This window comes from Tenrec ecaudatus, chromosome 3 (assembly GCF_050624435.1).
Source record: "Tenrec ecaudatus isolate mTenEca1 chromosome 3, mTenEca1.hap1, whole genome shotgun sequence".
Lineage (NCBI taxonomy): Eukaryota > Metazoa > Chordata > Mammalia > Afrosoricida > Tenrecidae > Tenrec > Tenrec ecaudatus.
In genome coordinates, this window is record NC_134532.1 from 219,111,881 (window position 1) to 219,126,536 (window position 14,656).

The following is a 14,656-nucleotide window of genomic DNA, read 5'->3' on the forward strand; positions in this document are numbered from 1 at the left end:
TCTGATTCGGCCTACAGCTCCCTTTCAGGAAAAAAAAATTAGCACCCACCCCTGGCAATGAAAAACTTTGATCCTTTAGGCTACAATCCAGGATAAAAGTACAAGCATGTCCTTCTAGAATCCCCCATCCTTGGGTCGTCCCAGAGCCCCCCAGTGGACCATAACACCCACCTTGGGAAACACTGGTGTAGACCGAGGTTGATCGACAGAGACAGCCAGCCACCTGTGGACAGAGAGAATGCAGGCAGCTCTCTGGCCCGCCTCCCTCACTGAGCCTCTCCCAGTGAGCATCGGTTGGGGAGCGACTGGTGGGTGATGGCAGTGCTGATGGTCGTGCATTTTGTTTTTGCTGGAGGAAGACATCGACCGACCACTTGCCCGAGATACCCCAGGACGTTGTGAGCAGATGTACAGAGATGCTGGAAGTGGATCCATCCAAAGAGACCTTCCAGGAGTGTACGCGGTGAGCTGTGTGTGGTCAGCCTGCGGCCACACCGGGGACAGAAAGCTGAGACGGGGGGGGTGGGGCAGGGCGCAAAAACAGTGTCCTTCACGCGCCCGGAGGCTGTCCCCAGGCTCTCTGCTCAACCTGAGACTCGGATACCCCACCCCCAAGGCGGTGCTGCCTCCCAGTGAGTGCCCTAACAGGACAGGGCAGAACTGCCCCTGGGGGTTCCCAGAAAGCAGTCTGATGAGAACAGAAAGCCTCATCTTTCTCCCGCAGAGCGGGAGGTGATTTCAAACCGCTCACCTGGTGGTGTCATGGGGCGACCAGGGCTCCATGACTGGGTTTAGCAGAGGACTTGTGGAGAATGTCTTTCCTGGGCAGGAACACTCTGAGCTGGGTCAGGGCGCATTCCCTACATTCCTTAGCTTCCTGTGGATGTGGAGGGATAGAGGCTTCTGAGGTGACCTAGGCTCCCAAAGTGTCCTCCTTGGGAGGTGCATGCCGACCTTGGGGTGTCACACCCCCCCCAGCCCTGCAGGTGCTGGCTTCCCTGTGCACCTCCCCGGCCAGGGCCTCCTCTGGTCTATGGTCACAGCAGAGACCACAAAAGGCCAATCCTCTGGCCCGAGGCGACGCTCGTCCATGCCTCAGGGGAGTAGACACACGCCTGCTGTCCTGGAGCTGGCTGGGGATCAGGGACTCCATGACTCCATGAGCTGCTGCGGATAGCTGCTCCCTGAGGTCTTTCCAGGAGGAGCTGCCCACCGAAAGGTCAGCGGTTTGAACCCCTAGGAGAAATATGAGGCTGTCTGCTTCCATGCAGATTGACAGCCTCGAACACCCTGAGGGCAGCTCTCCCCTGTCCTGCAGGGTCGCTGTGAGTCCGCATGGCCTTGGCCACAGGGGTTCAGTCTCCTGGACTCACCTGTCCAGAAGCAGACCTTTGCCCCACATTTCTCCCAATCCCAAACCCAGCCCAGCCCACTGCTGGTCCATGATGTGACCCCCTAGTGGGGCAGGCAGGACTGTCCCTGTGCTTTCCAGGCTGCTGTCTGTCCAGCTTCCCCATTCTGCCAGCGGGTGGTGAGATCCAACCATCTGCATTCTGTTTGCCGGAGAACGATTTAACCGCCTCACCCCTAGCTGCCTTGTCCGTGGCTTAAAAGCAGGAAGCCAAGCTCACTACCATGAGGTTGATTCTGACTGAACACTGCTAGGGCAGGGCAGGCTGCTCGCTGGGGGCTCTGAGGCTGCCAGTGCACACAGGAGCAGCCGGCCATGGCTTTCCCTCAGGGCCTGGTGGCCTGTCCACCTGTCCACAGAGAGCCCATACTGCGGCCCCGTGGGGTGAATGCCCTGTGAAGCCTCCCTGCTCGCACTGGGAAACGAGCGTGAAGCTGGTGTCGCATCGCTGTGCAGGGCCATCGGTGCCCTCCGACACCTTTTCATGTTGTAGCGGAACGCGTGTGTCATTGCCTCCCATCTGCTTTCCCCTAGAATCGTTCATAATTATTTAAGTGGAGAACCATTTGCAGAATACCAAGAAAGCCCCTATTTTTGTCGGTTTTTACAGTGGAAATGGCGTGAAAGGTAAGGTGGAATTTAAAATCCGCTGCAGCAAGTGATGCTGTCTCGTCGTGCACACTGACTGCTTTATATCCCCACCTGTCAGACGGGCCACAGACGGTTGTGGGCACTGTCACGGGCAGGCCGGCAGTTCAAAACCACCCGTGAGGAGGCGCAGTGGGGACAAACCAGCCACAGTCCCAGGCACTACAGAGCGTGGCATGTGCTACCTGGAGTGGCTCCTCAGCCGGTGACGACCCTCCCTTCCCTGCTCTAAGTGGCCCTGGTGAGCTGGGGACCTTCATCCCCAGGGGCACCCTCAGCCCAGCAAGAGGCTGTGCAGCCTCAGCCCCAGTTTACCGCTGATGTTTACCGCTGATGTGGCGCCAGGCAGCATCCTCACGTGTCTGAGCCAGAGCTTCCCGGGCTGTGAAACTGGCCCAGCCCGCCCATGCAACACCCCACAGTTGGGCGTTCAGCTCCGACTCCCCAGGCTTCACCAATGGCCGACGGTTGGCCGATGCTTCTGCAGTCACCGCTGGTTAACACACGTTCTGTATGTCCGGGGCTGGCTTTCACGGCAAGGCACGTGCATGGGAGCTGTGTTTTTGGTTCTAGATCGGACATGTCTCTCACAGAAAGGTGTGAGGTGTCTGCATCTGCTGGTGGCACGGTGCAGACTGAGCAACTCCCCCTGCTTTTGCCACGCCGTGGCCTTCCTCAGCTGCCTGGGCGCCGGGGGTCCCGTGGCGTCACTGCAGGTTCACACACGAGACTCGCAAGAGATCCCTTTGTGTTGCCACGCGCAGTTCACCGAGAGCCTCCCTGCTCAGTCTGTGTGTGGATGAACTCGGGCACTTCAGACCGACGGGATTCAAAGCTCTCCTGTACCTGCAGAGCCTGCCCACCTCCTGGACACGTGTGTGCCGTGCTTCCCACAGTGCCTGGAGCGCAGGCAGGCTGGGGGCTCAGAGCCGTTAGCTGACGCTGGGCCCATCAGCATACAGTGACTGTCCTTGTGGCGATTGTTAGGCATGGGTGAATTTTTGGTTCAAGTTCACGTGGAGGTTTTGAGACTTTGGGGTCAGTTAGGGGGAGGCCTCTATTCTGAAGTTCCTTTTCCCCAGGGTAGCGTGCTCTGCTTGTGTTTGCCATCTCCCTCCCTGGCCTTCAGCAGTGAAAGAGGGAGAGCCTGCCCCCAGCACACACGGCACGCCCCTCCCTGCATGCGGCTCTTAAAGATGAGACCCTTGCGACTAGGAACCGTGTGCATCTAGCCTCAGTGGTGTCAGCTAGCGGCCTGCGCTTATGCGGGCCTGGGCCTGGGCCAGAGCCGGGTGTGTGCATGTCAGCCTAGCAGTGCCGACTGAGAGCTGAAGCTGTCCTTTTCTCCCTTTGACGCTAGGCAGCCCGTAACGAAGAACACATTCAGACACTACAGGATCCTAGGGAAAGGCGGGTTTGGAGAGGTGAGTAGTGCTGGGCAAGTCCGTACAGGACATCCGCTTTGGCTGAGGAGCAACTTGACCAACAGCTTCCCTTCCCAGTCTTAGTCGGTCCGAGGGTGAAGACGGAGTGCCGAGAAAAAAAAGGTCCTTGTTGGTGCCCTAAGCCTCTGCGGCGCCCCGTCAGCAGCCCTGGGCCCCATGCAGTGCCGAGTCCGAGCAGTGGCACTTTCTCCTGACTTGTGGTGGGGAATTGCCACTATCCTAGTCCCAAATCTGGATGAACTTGGAGGACCATCCTGGAATTTTGTGTTTTCCGAGCATAGTCTTACATCTGCTGACTGAACAGAGTGTTGATAAGCGAGGAGAGGGTGTGTGCACACAGGCGGGCTTCAGAAATGAGGGGTACATTCCATTATCTTGTTATCCCCCTTTCCATGAGTGTGTGCGCTTGTATGTGTAAACATGTATGCATGTGTATATGTAACTATATATACCTATATGGGTGAGTTAGAGAAAACATGGCCACCAGAGCTTCCACTCCTACAGGACGACACAGTCTCAGCGCATAGCATGCTGTGGCTGGTCCTCGCCAGGGCAAGCAGGGTGTTCACGTCTTAGCCTGGGAGCCAGGGTGGTGTCGTAGTTAATCCATTGGGCTGCGATCCGCATGGTCAGCAGTTCGAAGCCACCAGCAGCTCGGGAGAAAGACTGGGATTTCCACTCCCATCAGCAGTTCCAGTCCTGGAAACCCACAGAATGTGGCACTGACTCGGTGGCAGTGAATTGTTGTTGTAACTTTGCGCCTGAGGACCGTGGCCCGTACCAAACCCCCGTGCATTCCTGTAAGCAGGTGTGTGCTTGCCAAGTGCGAGCCACAGGGAAGATGTACGCCTGTAAGAAGCTGGAGAAGAGGCGCATCAAGAAGAGGAAGGGGGAGGCCATGGCTCTGAACGAGAAGAGGATCTTGGAGAAAGTGCACAGCAGGTTTGTGGTGAGTGTCCCGGCCCTGGCGCCATGCCACGCCGCTCACGTCCTTCAGCTTTGGCAGTTCCCAGCGCTGCTGCTCGGCCTGTGTTAGGAGGGCGGTGCACGCTTGTTCCAGGCCCGTCTCCCAGCAGGACACAGGCCGAAGACGTGTGTTTCTGCACCACACGCTCACCTGCTCTGTGCCCTGGTCTGCCCGGCTTTCTCAGGCTTTGTCTCTGTGCAGGCGACTGCCCCCTCTGTCTCTCCCCTGACCGCACCCGCTGTTTGAGTTACCAGCCTAGTGATTAGCCACCAGGCCTCCTCTGTGACCCTGCGTGCTTCCTCTCTTGTGAGAGGCCTGCTCGGAAGCCTGGCGTCCATGCGCTTGCTACGAGACGGAACCGAGGTGAGGGCAACAGGAGAAGCTCACTAGGATGGCGCCCAGACAGCTGCAGGCCACAAAGCAGGGAGCGGCCGGTGTCCCTGTGTGCAAACAGATGGCACAGCCTAAGCAACATCAGACACCAGTGTGCCCGCTGGGGCCCTGGCTGAGCATGTGAACGTGGGCACAGACCTTGGGCTGCTTGCCCAGCTGTGGCAGGGAGTCGGGTGCTGCTACTCCTGACATCGGGGATGAGAGCCCTGCCCAGGGAAGATGTGCCTCAATGAGCACAGACAGGGTCTCTGCTGTGGGCAGCAGACCTGCTTACCTGGCTGGGCCCCTCTACCGGGCTCTGTTGCTGGGCACAGGCAGGTGAAGGCCTGGTGTGTGTCCTATATCTTCTGGAAGCGCCCAGCCCTGGGGTGCTGCTTGTCCATACCTCACGCAGATTCTGGATCACCTCAGCACCGGCGGTGTGTCTGTCTGGGCCTTCATGACACTGTCGTCTCCAGGTGAGCCTGGCCTACACGTTCGAGACCAAGGACTCCCTCTGCCTGGTGCTGACCATGATGAATGGAGGGGACTTGAAGTTCCACATCTACAACCTGGGCCAGCCTGGCTTCGAGGAGCAGAGGGCTGTGTTCTACGCGGCAGAGCTGTGCTGCGGCTTGGAAGACTTGCAGCAAGAGAGAATCGCATACAGGTGAGCCACTCGTGAACCTCCGCCCTGGGCCTGCTAGCCCCCACCCCCACCTTCTGGGCAGCCCACAGGGCAAGGGCGGAAGGGCATCTGGAGAGGTCACTCTTTGGCCCTTCCCTCGGGTGGTCACCAGTGCTGTTGGAAATGTGGCCATATGGGAGGGCAGCCTTGAGTTTCCAGCTCCTGTTTTAAGGTTAATGTTGTGATGTTGTGGACTTGCAGTAAGTCGTCCAGGCTGCTCAGTGGTGCAGTGATTACTCGCTGAGCTGCGGCCTGCATGGTCAGCAGTTTGAAACCACCAGCTGCCAACTCGGGAGAAAGATGGGCTTTCTACTCCTGTACAGAGTCGCAGACTCGGGAACCCCCAGGGTGGTCCTGCTGGTCCTGCAGGGTCCACTCGACAATGGCAGAGAGGGCTTTCGATGGTTCACTAGAGAGTCTTTGCAAAAAAAAAGCTGAGTTTGTATTTGTGAATTCGATCCAGTAATGATAGAGTACGCAGTGTTCACGTAAGCATGGGCAGATCCTGGACACCCTGGCAGTTCTCAGGAGAGCGGTCATGTGCGGACAAAACAAACAGCAGACCACTTACATGAATAAATAATGTGTCCTTTGCATCTTAGGGCTGGATCAGGAAAATGAATCTTAACAGTAGTCATGCTGTGTGCCTGCAGCTCCGAGAAGGCACCTCGGTCTTGGGCTGGGTCCCAGCAGCTCCCACGTGGAGCCCCGTGTCTGCGCTGGTACCTGTGCAAAAGGAGAAACGGGTGCTCTTGTAGGCGGTTGTGCTGGAGGTCTACTCCTCCTGCATGAGCTAAGGGATGGGTCGTGACAACTGCATTCTTCTGAACGCTGTGAGATCAGAAACAAAGCTCATCCGAGGCTGGAAATCTTTCCAGGAGGAAGAAGCCTGATTATTCTCCTGCAAAGTGCTTGGTGGGCTCACATCACTGACTGTGCGCGCAGCGTGAGGGTGTGTGTGTGCCGTGATAGGTGTGCCTGCAGTGTGTGGGCGTGCATAGGCAGATAGAGACATAAGAACCGTGGTGGGGATGGCCAGGGCCGGTGGAGGGCCCTTGCATTGTCCGTTGGTTGCTGTGGGTCGGAGGGGACTCAGCGGCACCTCACAACAACAAACCACAAGAGAAGCAACAGCAAACAAACCCGGGAAGTCGTTAGACCCGCAGTCTCGAAGACTTCCGTCTCCCTGAGCCTCCCCACAAGGGACAGCTGCCTCTCTGACCAGGCTGTGCTCCCTGGCCCACGCTGGGAGGTGGGGGTGATACGGGGTTGAAATGGGGTCCCCCACCCCTGAGGTGTTTTCAGCGGTTGAACACTTAACAGCGCAGTGCGTCCCTTGCCTCGGGCCTGGGTGGGGCTGCTGCCCCTGCAGGAGGGGAGCTTGGCACAGCTCTCCCTGTGGCACCGCGGTGGGGACGCGGTGGGGCTCGCAGGCTGTGCTGCGTCACTGAGCTGCTGTGGTTTCCTTCCTCGTAGGGACTTGAAGCCCGACAACATCCTCCTGGATGACCGTGGTGAGTGGGCGGGGCAGTCTCGCTCCAGGGGCATGGCCTCGGGGAGAGCAGAGAACACAGCGCCACACCCCACCCAGTTGAGTCCCACTCACAGTGTCCCACGTAGCTGCCAGGTGGGTTCACCTTGCTTCCACCACCTTCCACCAACACCACAGCGTGGCTTGTCACTCCGGGACCAGTGGAAGACCATGGCAGGGGCAGGGGCAGGAGCACCTTAGAGCAGGCACAGGACAACAGCTGGCTGCCAGTTTTTAACAAAGCCAACCTATGGCCTCATCTTGAACTGGCCACCTTTGCGTTAGCCATCCAGCACGTAAGCCAGGGCTCTGCCAGGCTCCTTCCTGGTCCTTAGTGGTGCATACATGGAATTTCCGCTCTTAGTGAAGCCGAAGGCACCCACGTCTCCAGAGGTCACGTTCAGTGTCAATGGTGTGAAATGGTGTCACCTCTGTCCCTGGTCTTTGAGACCATCCTTCCCCATTTCATATTGTTGTTGACGTGTCGGTACTTCCCACCCGGACCTGTGCCTGTGTTTGAACTCCTGCAGGGCACATCCGGATTTCAGATCTTGGGTTAGCTGTGGAGATTCCGGAAGGGGAGACGATCCGAGGAAAAGTTGGCACAGTTGGTTACATGGGTAGGTGAGCCCTCACAGGTGTCCCAGGTGGCATGTCACCTTGCCTCGTCCACTGTCCTCTTCCCCCAGAAGGCTCCCTGGGAGAGGCAGGCCAGGTGGCACGCTTGGGACGGCCTGCCCCTATGGGGTCACCTCCCCACCTGGCAGGCCTGGTGTGAAGACCATGACCAGGCAGAGCCAGCCAGGTCCGGGAGTGACCTCCTGGACCCCCAGCTGCTGCAGAGCCTACAGTTGGGCCCCGCATCCTTCTGCCTCCTGCTTTGGCTGGATCATAGGTGGCCAGTGCCCTGGGGGCCAGGTGTGTGAGGCTATCTAGCCTCCCCAGGACAGCTGGTCAGAATCCCCCTCCCCCAGGTCGGCTGCTCTGGGTGACCCCAGCTCCTGAATCTGTTTCCTATGGTGTGTGTGCTCACGCGCCATTCGGAGCGGCCCCCAGTGCGGAGCCTGACTGCATCTCCCTCCCTGCCCTGTTCCATAGCTCCGGAAGTTATCAGTCACGAGAACTACATGTTCAGCCCCGACTGGTGGGGCCTCGGCTGTCTGATTTACGAGATGATCGAAGGGCACCCCCCGTTCCGGAAGTTCAAGGAGAAGGTCAAGCGGGAGGAGGTGGAGCGCAGGGTGAAGAGCGACAGTGAGGAGTACTCGGAGAAGTTCTCGGACAACGCCAGGTCCATCTGCAGGATGGTGGGTCAGAGCGCGGTGCCAGGCCCTCCACTTCACCCAGACCTGGGGGGTCCTTTTCCAGCCTGGGGGCTTCTCTCGCGTCCTGCCCAGGCCAAGGGAGTGGTTACCTGGCCTTGCCTGTGTGTGACGAGGCTCCCGCATGTCTTCAAGACTGATTGGCCCATCTTCGAGCTGTGGGTGGCACCCTTGGGCTCCTCCCAGCCCTTCCTTCCTCTGGGCATCCTTTTTGCGTGGCCCAAGTGGTGCTTCTACACCGTAGCTTTGGCAGGTGCGCTGAGGCCTCTCGCTGCGGGTTGTGTAGCAGACGCTGCCCGCACACGCACATGCCCCAGGCACCTGAGGCTGGTTGCCGGCCCTGCCCTGGGAGAGGTGCCCTGCAGGGGGCAGAAAGGTCAGGACCCTTGGTGAGGACGGGAGCCCTGGTGGCACTGCTGCTGGCCAGAGGGTCCACGGTTGGAGAAAGAAAGGTGCGGTAGTCTCCCCTCAGCCAGACACCCGCCCGCCCACCCACCCGGTGACTAGGCCCGCAGGGACAGGCCGTCCTGCACGCCTTCTCTGGCCAGAGCCCGCTCGATGGTGTGGGCTTGTTTCCTGGTTGGGGTCCTGTGTGCGTGACCTTTGGGCATGGCTAGACCATCCAATTGAACTCCTTTGTAGCCAGGCCGGTGAGAATGCTCACAGCTGAAATGGTGACACACCAAGAACTGTGTACATCGGCCGGGGCTACGGTGAGGTCCTATCCAGCCGGCGCCAACCCACAGAGTCCCCGTGCACAGCAGAATGAAACACAGCTGTTGCTGTGCCCGAGCCCGGCGGTGCCCCTCCACTTCACCACACGCAGTGCCCTCTAGCACTCTGCCCCCCTTCTAGCACACGGGGTTTACCTAGTGAGCACCCGTCTCAGGTCTGGTACAGAGCAGGCTGAAAATATGCCACGTGTCCACCCACACAGCGAGACGTGCTTCCTGCTGTGGGCCCAGTGCTTCTGGACATGGCCTTGCTGTCCGTGGGGTCTGAGGCCCCAGTGACTGGCCACCGAACAGACCCAAGTGCTTCTTTGTCACAGGTCACCCAGTGCAGCAGCCTCCACGCCCCACGTTTGTCCCGTCCGGGTCTACTCATGGAGACCCCAGAGGCAGAGCTGCAGCCTGACCCTTCTCACATTCTGAGGGAGGGGGTGCTGAGGACCGGGGGCTGTGCATAGGGGACATGTCTGCCTGTGCCTCTGATGGTCTCTGGGGGAAGGGTGTCCGAGCTTGACCCCGTGTCTGTCTGCTCCTCACGCAGCTCCTCGCCAAAGACCCAAAGGAGCGCTTGGGTTGCCGGGGGCACGGGGCCTCCGAAGTCAAGCAGCACCCCGTGTTCAAGGACATCAACTTCAAGAGGCTAGAGGCAAACATGCTGGAGCCCCCTTTCCGCCCTGATGTGAGTGGTCCCCGCCCCTATTCCCTCCTGCTTCCTGTAGGCCAGCCACTCCTTCTCAGACCAGGCCGTCTGACGGCTGGCCAGCACAGCGTTGCCCTGCAGTCTGGCGTCCCCGGGGTGGGGGTGGGGGGACGGTGAACAAGCAGCCCTGGAGACAGGGACAGGGGGACACAGTGGGCTCGGGCACACTCTGCATGGCCTGTTTGCATTGGAGGAGCTGGTGGGGGGGAGGTACAGCCTGGGGCCCTTGCTTTGATGGGCCGAGTGCGGGAGGTGGGGGGCTTGCATGCCCTTCCTTCCACGTGCAGTGAACCTGTGACAATGGGGGTCCCTCCAGAATAGAGGAGTCCAGTGGGACAGGGCATTGGCAGCAGATTGTCCCAGCATCTTCCCCTCGTGTTCGGCCCCCCCACCTGCCCTCCCTCACCCGCCTCTGCCTATAAGTCAGCAGGGGATTCCCACAGTCCTTCACATTCGGTACCTGAGGCAGGAAGGGTGGTCCTGAGGGTGTGTGTGTGTGTGTGTGTGTGTGTCTGTGCATGTGTGTGTGAGAGAGAGATGGGGCAAGGGGGCGAGCTGGACGGCAGTTCTTGGTGCCCCTGGCTCTCAGTACCCAAGGGGAAGGGTGGCCCAGAGTCAGGGTTTGTGTGTTTGAGAAAGAAAGCAGGGTGAGCTGGGCCCTTACGATGGCCATGCCCAGTACTAGGACCCACCTTTCTGTTCTGGCTGTGTGTGTGTGTGTGTGTGTGAGAGAGAGAGAGAGAGAGAGGTGTATGCGTGCACACGCATGCGGTTCTCCATGCCCCTCACCCTGTAACCGAGGAGCCCTGGCCTGACCCCAGCGTCTCACGGTGGCACATGTGCCCTGTGCCCAGCCGCACGCCGTGTACTGCAAGGACGTCCTGGACATCGAGCAGTTCTCCACCGTGAAGGGCGTCCACCTGGACACCCGGGATGAGGACTTCTACGCCACCTTTGTCACGGGCTGTGTCTCCATCCCCTGGCAGAACGAGGTACTGCTCCCTTGCCGTGCCAGGTCTGTTCAGGCTGTCCACTTTAAAGTCGCTCTGCATCTGGTCTTCCTATTTGGGGAAGTAAACCGTGAACACACTCCCACCACGGGCTGCACCACAGGCCAGCCTCCCTGTGGACGCTGCCTCTAGTCCTGCTCGCAGGAAATGGACAGTGGTGCTGGGACCGGCCGGCCACCCTGAGACCTGCTCCGTGCACAGGGATGTCTGGGCAGCCAGGGCCCAGCGATAAAGGAGAGGCCACTCTAGTGACTCCAAGAAGACATAGGGGGCGGCGCGGGCCTGTGCTGGCCGGTCACGTGTGCGTGCCTCTCCTGCCCGCAGATCATCGAATCCAAATGCTTCACGGACCTCCATGCGAGCGGGACTGAGGATGAGATGGAATCAGACGTGGAGGAGAGAGGGGGCCCCTCCGTCAAACCGAAGAGGAGCTTCTTCTACAGACTCCTCCGACGAGCGGTAAACCACTGCGGCTTTGTCTCTCACTTGACGGGTCGCACACTGGTGGCATTCTTCGAGTGCCTCCTCCAAGCGGTCCCGCCCCGTTCACACACGCCCAGCGCCTCAGCTCCTGGCCCCATCTTTCCAGTGCCCTGTCAGCTTGGTCCCGGGTGGACAGTTCTTCAGAGAGCGTCAGGCTCAAGGCAGACCCTTTTCATGACCCTTAAAGATGACCGCAGGGCAACAGTGTAAGGGGTTTGCTTATCCGGAAGTCTGGAGCCCAGGAGGAGGAAGTAAACTTCTGTCTTACACGTCCCCCTTTTGATTAGGAGCCTTCAGTAGACTCTGATCAAAATGCTGGGGACTGGTAGCCGGGCACCTCGAGGTCTTTTGGTCTCAGGCCGAGGAGACAGTTGCTCACGCAGGCAGTGAGCCTCACACCCCGGGTCCTTCTGTGGCCGAGTGTACTCCTCCCTCGGTTGCCCCAGGGGGGCCGGGAGCAGTGGTGGTACCTTGGAGGACTGACCGCCTGCACGCGGTCAGGAGCTCAGGCCCGCTGCAAAGGAGCAGGTAAACCAGAAGGCCAGACCCTGCTAGCCCATCATGGAAGGTCACCTTGTAGTGGATAGGTGTTGGTCAGCAGTTCAAACTGCCAGCCACACCTTGGAGAAAGAAAAGGCTGTCTACTCCCATAAAGAGTTGCAGTCTGGGAAACCCGCAGGGCCAGTTCTGCCCTGTCCTGTAGGGTCAGTGAGCCGGCACTGACCCAGTGGCAGTGAGGTTTTGTTTCCGGAAACCCTGAGACTCTGAGTGCCTGCGGGTGTGGCAGGGAGGGAGCCTCTGCTGCTGCTCTGTGTGGTTGTCGGAAGGATGCTCAGTCCACTGCCCACAGGGGTGTGCACGGTGTTGTGATTTCCATAATGCAATACAGCAAAAGAATACAAATCTTTTTTTCTGAGTGCCTCTGAACTGAGACATTTTTTTATAGAGTGGGAGCTGGGGGTGCTGGTCCAGTCACACCATGCAGAGCCAAGAAGAGGTCAGGGGTCACCAGCCAGCCCCAAGATAGCGCAGCCGGGCAGTAGGGGCAGGGAACCACATGCTGCACAGCCCTAGCTTACATGCGGGTCCTCTCGGCTCTCAGCACCCTCCTTCCCGAGGAAGCCAGTGTGTTCACTGGAGCAGCAGGTTCAGTTGTGTCACGTGCACAGTCTGCATGCCCCTAAGGACACAGCCTGGGGCCTGCTAGTGTTGGGAGCTGCCGTGATTCAATGTAAAAAGCAAGCCCAAAGGGGGAAGGGCATCCCCACACAGCGGGCACTGCCATCATGGTGCCTCCTGACAAGACCCTCGGAAGTCACACCCCATCACCACATTGGTGGGGGACCAACCTGGAGCAGAGTCCACGCACAGCGCGGGGTCAGCAACGTGGCACGCCGGCTGCCAGCCGTGCAGACCCAGGGGCAGCAGCTCTGGTCGCAGGGCAAGAGGGCCTGGGGCGCCCCGTGGGTGAGAGCCACAGAGCCCCCAGCCTGAAGTAAACAGGAGCCTCCATAACCTTGTTTCCAGCTTAAAGCTCAGCGTGCCAGCAGTCGACAAGAGATAAAGCTCAGGACACACGGAACCCAGGGACAGGAATTGGATTGGCGACACCAAAAGGGGAGGGGCAGGCAGGATGAAGAGGAAGGGAGGGAAGGGGAACCGATCCCAATACACCCTCCCCCAGGGGGAAGGACAACAGAAACCAGAGGGGAAGGGAGACAGCGGTCAGTGTGAGATATGAAAAGAAAAACAATTTATAGTCTATCAAGGGGCCACGGGGCGGGGGCGGGGGAAGGAGGAGCTGATCCCAAGGGCTCATAGAAAGTGATGTCTAGAAAAGAATGATATGCCTGATACCATTGATGGACGGGTTGTTGTCAGAGCCCCCAATAAAATGATCTTTTAATCATTAAAAAAAAGGCTCAGCTTGCATCCGGGGCAGCAGCACCCTCACACGGCCTCCTGTCTGCCCTGTGTTGCAGGGCTGCCTCCACTCCAGCCCCAGCAAGAAGGAGGAGGAGCCCACAGCATTCTGAGCCTGGCCGGCACATGGAGCAGCCAAGCCAGCATGTGTGCTGGCACTCTGCACACCTGCCTCACGAGCTGCCGTCCTGCCAGCGCTCCAGGCCCGCCGACCTCCAGAACCCCCACGTGCGCCCATGGACAGGACAGGGGGCTTGACTTGCAGTGGCCCCCGGCCAGCGTCAGCCCAGCAGTGTCTCCTGCGAGGGGCTCAGTTTCTTCAGCCCGGCTGTGATGCTCTGAAGCCTTTGCCCATTGACCTTTTTCCCCACTGGGTCTCGGGACAGGCATGGTGCCCCTGGCTTTCCTCACCCCGAGGTCCCAGCCTTCCAGGTGTTTAGAGCCAAATTGAGACTTTCGCTCCCACACACCTGCCCTCTGACCAGGACGACTCAGGGAAATCCGCTCTGCTCCCACACACCCAGGAGACGGGGAGGTGTAGACAGCAGCTCCCTGTGCACCGGCCCTGGGGGGTCAGAGTGGGGTTGTCATAGTGACCCACACAACATCCCTGCGGTGCCATCAGAGAAGGAGTGTCCAGTCCTGCTGAGTTAGGGCCAGCACAGTGGGAGCTGCAGGACGTGTGTGTTGGCTTCAAGGGACAAGGGGACAGGGTGGACTTGGGAGGTGACTGACCGGGAGGAGCCTGGAGACCAGAGATGCACCAGCGCCTCCCGAGAGATCACTGCTAACACACCGTATGTTCTCAGGTCAGCGCAAGTGGCTGGTCTCAAACCAAAACTCCAACAGCCACCCAAGCCATCATCACCGTCCCCTCATCAAATTGCCCCCCTGCTGCCCACACAGTGACCGGCCATTCTTGTAAAGCCGAATAAACAGAAAATAAAGTGTGGTCAAACCCTGCCCTCCGCGTCGTTCCGTGCACGGGATGCAGCCGGGGCCCCAAGCACAGCTGTGTGTCACCTGCTGGATGGAGAGCAGACACTCGGTGACCGGGCACCCAAAGCACGGCCAAAGGTCAAAGGTAGCAACTTCTCAGCCAATGAAAACACTCCTCCAGAAACCCAGTCTTTTTTTTTAATCATTGGGGGCTCATACAGCTCTTACCACGATTCATACATCCATCCATTGTGTCAAGCACTGCCGCAGTCCAGCTGCAGCAAGGCCCGGGGGTCCCTCAAGGTGAGTCACAGCGTCGGCGAGTGGGAGACAGAAACCACAAGACTCAAAGGTTGCGGGTGACTGTTCCAGTTTTATTCGTGCAAAGCTTCAACTTATATATTGTTTTTCTTGGCTTAAAGCTTATGGCCTGAGATCATACATCAGGAAATTCTCAGGCCACAAGAGCATAAGTTACATCAATCA

General features: G+C 59.0%; 1 protein-coding gene across 3 annotated transcripts in view; it reads left to right on the forward strand.

The window, feature by feature from the left end:
• The window catches only part of GRK4 (G protein-coupled receptor kinase 4), a 36,118-nt gene extending 21,908 nt beyond the window's left edge, over positions 1-14,210 (forward strand). The window contains exons 5-16 of one of the 3 annotated variants that reach the window (XM_075544634.1): positions 360-463; positions 1,946-2,038; positions 3,420-3,483; positions 4,313-4,453; positions 5,323-5,513; positions 7,008-7,045; positions 7,593-7,682; positions 8,161-8,369; positions 9,657-9,794; positions 10,670-10,807; positions 11,150-11,284; positions 13,291-14,209. In XM_075544634.1, the coding sequence (XP_075400749.1) occupies positions 360-463; positions 1,946-2,038; positions 3,420-3,483; positions 4,313-4,453; positions 5,323-5,513; positions 7,008-7,045; positions 7,593-7,682; positions 8,161-8,369; positions 9,657-9,794; positions 10,670-10,807; positions 11,150-11,284; positions 13,291-13,344 (1,395 nt within the window). In that variant the 3' untranslated portion in view covers positions 13,345-14,209. Of the gene's footprint in view, positions 1-359; positions 464-1,945; positions 2,039-2,066; positions 2,301-3,419; positions 3,484-4,312; positions 4,454-5,322; positions 5,514-7,007; positions 7,046-7,592; positions 7,683-8,160; positions 8,370-9,656; positions 9,795-10,669; positions 10,808-11,149; positions 11,285-13,290 lie in introns of those variants that run through there. The other 2 variants (XM_075544635.1, XM_075544636.1) reach the window with 2 other exon arrangements.
• Positions 14,211-14,656: the final 446 nt, after the last annotated feature.